Below are 3,164 nucleotides of genomic sequence, written 5' to 3'. Positions count from 1 at the left end.
TTTAATCATCGACAAATTTCATTTTCCACCTTAATATCTTTGATTTGAAAATTTTATGAAACGATTATCTGGAAAATAAACTTATTTAAGCTGATAGAAAACTGGAGGCTGCTTTAACAGATATGATTTCAACTGCTCTCTATGCAGTCTATGGTATCATGTGGAGTTATACTATATAGATATTCATAGATCTTAATAAGATATAATTCCATGGGAATAACACAACATGTCAATTGAATAAGCTGCATTGGTGATCTTTGTAGTCTTTGATCATTTAAGAACTGCATGAGAATAACACAACATGACAATTACACATATCAATATATATAGGTCATCAGATAACAAATATAATTATGCACTTATTATAATGATAATAGGATATTGAGCTACATGTAGATTACAGCTGCTAGTTATATAACAATAGCTCAATATTAGTTAATTTATTGTTAGTAAAGACAAAATGGTCATCTGACCTATTTGTGTTGGTTCAACATTAAATCAAACTAAATTGAAAAAAGAAATCACATAGATGGAAATAATTGAGAAAAATGCAATAGATCTTTTGTAGTCGTTTTTCAATACTTAAAAAAGAAAATGTAAATGAAATTAATTTTTCAAAAAGTCCTTAATCTGTCATTTTTTTCTCCATTTTTCAAATAATGAAAGTTGTTTGTTGTTTTATATTTATTAGGTTTTATTAATTAAGACACAGCTGTTACCATTTGATAGATTGTGTGACTTGGGAAAAGAAGTTTTCATTAAAATCTAAAATAACCTTTATTTAGGCTTTCATATAAGAACAAAGGGTAACGTTTGTTGTATCATAATAATACTTAACTTTGATATAGTAAATGAAAAAACTTCATCATAATATTCAGTTAAAAAATAAGATTTGCACATTACGGAATTATTCTAGATTTGTTTAAGGTTATATTGAATTTTGTACTTTTCATGCCATTGAATTAAGGTATTATGTGAGATTTTACCTGCAAATAGAAACATGACACATGCTTCTATTTGCTTTGGTAGTTGTATTAATAAAGACCATTTATAGACGAGAGAAATTCATGTCAATATAAATGCTTGTATTGATTTGTTGCAGGTATTCCTAGAGGTGGAGTCATATCTTTCCCAGCAAGCTTTATAGTCAATCAACTTTTAGACCTAATGTCTCGACAGCGTCGTGATGTCATCCCCAAATGCTCTGTACACGCTGCAGAGGAACTACTTTTCTGTGAGTCCTGTGATTCGGTCTTCTGCGTACAGTGTACCGGAGAGGAGCATAATGGACGGGGAGCCAGTGAACATACCGTCATTCCATTCTCAATAGCGATTAAACGTATGTCGGAAATCTTGCTATATAAGGCCCATTTGTGTATTAAAAATCTGAACAATGCGTTTGACAATGTTTCCACTGAAGCTCATCAGCTGGAGAACTCCGTGGAACGAACCATGGAAAATATTAACCGTTCCTTTCAAGATGTGATAGCTTTGGTTGATAAAAGGAGACAAGATTGCTTAGCCATGGTGCGAAAAATTCGTGAGGAGAAAAAAACTATATTAAAAGAACAGCTTGATTTGATCCAGTCAGAAAAACAAAAAGTTCAAGGTGAGTGTGATGGATTGCAGTATCAGGTTGAAGTGCGTAACATAACTAAAAAGATCAGTGACCTAAATGAAAAACTTGATTCCACTAGCACGTTGTCTGAGCCACGTGAAAATAGTTTCATGCGCTATGAATACAAGCACAACTCCGCTTTTAGAGATATTTCAAATGCTTTGAATAATCTAGGTCGCGTAAAAGTCAGTACAACATTCCCAGCACTTTGTTCAGCAAAGATTGGTAAAGCAATTACGCATCTGAAATCATGTGTTACCATAACAACAGTGGATTACCATGGAAACCCAAGAGTAAGTGGATCTGATCCTGTGATTGCGGATCTCAGAAATGACAAGGGCGAGTTGATTGACACAAAAATCAAAGATAGAAATGACGGCACTTACGAGATTCACTATGTAGCACCAAAATCCGGCAATTATAAAATGTGTGTAGGTATATTTAATCGACCAATCAAAGGGAGTCCATTTTCAATTAGTGTAACTGACCATAACAATCCTGTGATGAAGTACGGTACAAGAGGTACAAGAGAGGAAGGCTTTATGCAGCCTCTCCGAGTGGTTTCTGGAGATTCAGATGGGAATGTCTTTATTCTTGATACGGGTAACAGTAGGGTGAAGGTCATAGATGAATACGGAGACTTTGTTCGGCATATTGGCTCTGAGGGGTTTGAAAATCAAAGTGGAATGGGCATTGATCTGACAAAAGACAATCATGTCGCTGTTGTAAACTGGCGAACAAAACTAGTTACCTTCGTAAACCAGGAAGGAGAAATCATGAACAAATTTACGCATGACTGTTTTGTAGAACCAATTGATATTGCGGTGAATTCACGCGATGAGATTATTGTTGCTGATATCGGAGCAAGTAAGATATTTATATTCGACCTGTCAGGAAAGTTGTTGACGACTTTCGGAAACAAAGGGGAAAGGGAGGGACAATTTAGAAATATCTCAGCTGTGACTGTCGGAAAATGTGATGAAATCCTTGTAGCGGATCATAGAATTCAAGTGTTCACAAAGGATGGAAAATTTTCCCGCCAAGTTCCAAACCAGTCCAAAGGCGAATATGGCGGGATTGTTGTTGACTCTTCAGGCTATATATTGGCCACTCGTATTGAAAAAGGTCGGGGCTTTGTGCAAGTATTGAATTCAAGTGGAAAATTGATGTTTTGCATAGACAGTTGGGAGGATAAGTTGAAACGTCCAAGTGGACTGGCTGTAACTAAAGACCATCATGTATATGTGGCTGACCTTGTCGGAAATTATAAACCTGATTGTGTAAATAAAAGTTCTCCCAGTAACTAGAGTCAGAGGACAATCCTAATGTTTGTTTCATCGTTTTTATATGACTTTTATAAAGGATTTTTAATCTTGTTGGAACCAGAATTACTCCTTTACTAGAATTTATAAGGGCCTTCATGGCCAAGTGTCACAGGTTTATAGCATCAATAATTTGCTCACCACTGCTTGTTTAGAGACTTTGGACTTTGACATTTGAGGAAGCTATCCAGCTAGCTTACTGATGGTCAGTGTGTCTACTCTGG

At 35.4% G+C, this 3,164-nt stretch overlaps 1 protein-coding gene across 1 annotated transcript; it reads left to right on the top strand.

The window, feature by feature from the left end:
• Positions 1–1,102: 1,102 nt before the first annotated feature.
• On the top strand, positions 1,103–2,925 carry LOC132739220 (tripartite motif-containing protein 2-like; the record flags this gene model as incomplete). Its single annotated transcript, XM_060726882.1, has 1 exon — positions 1,103–2,925. A coding segment is annotated over one exon (1,823 nt), but the record flags the coding sequence as incomplete, so codon positions are not given.
• Positions 2,926–3,164: the final 239 nt, after the last annotated feature.

The sequence above is a fragment of the Ruditapes philippinarum genome, unplaced genomic scaffold (assembly GCF_026571515.1).
Source record: "Ruditapes philippinarum isolate M1 unplaced genomic scaffold, ASM2657151v2 ctg5576_1_1_1_1, whole genome shotgun sequence".
NCBI lineage: Eukaryota > Metazoa > Mollusca > Bivalvia > Venerida > Veneridae > Ruditapes > Ruditapes philippinarum.
The sequence above is the reverse complement of the archived record's forward strand: the minus strand, read 5'-3'. Positions and strand labels throughout refer to the sequence as shown.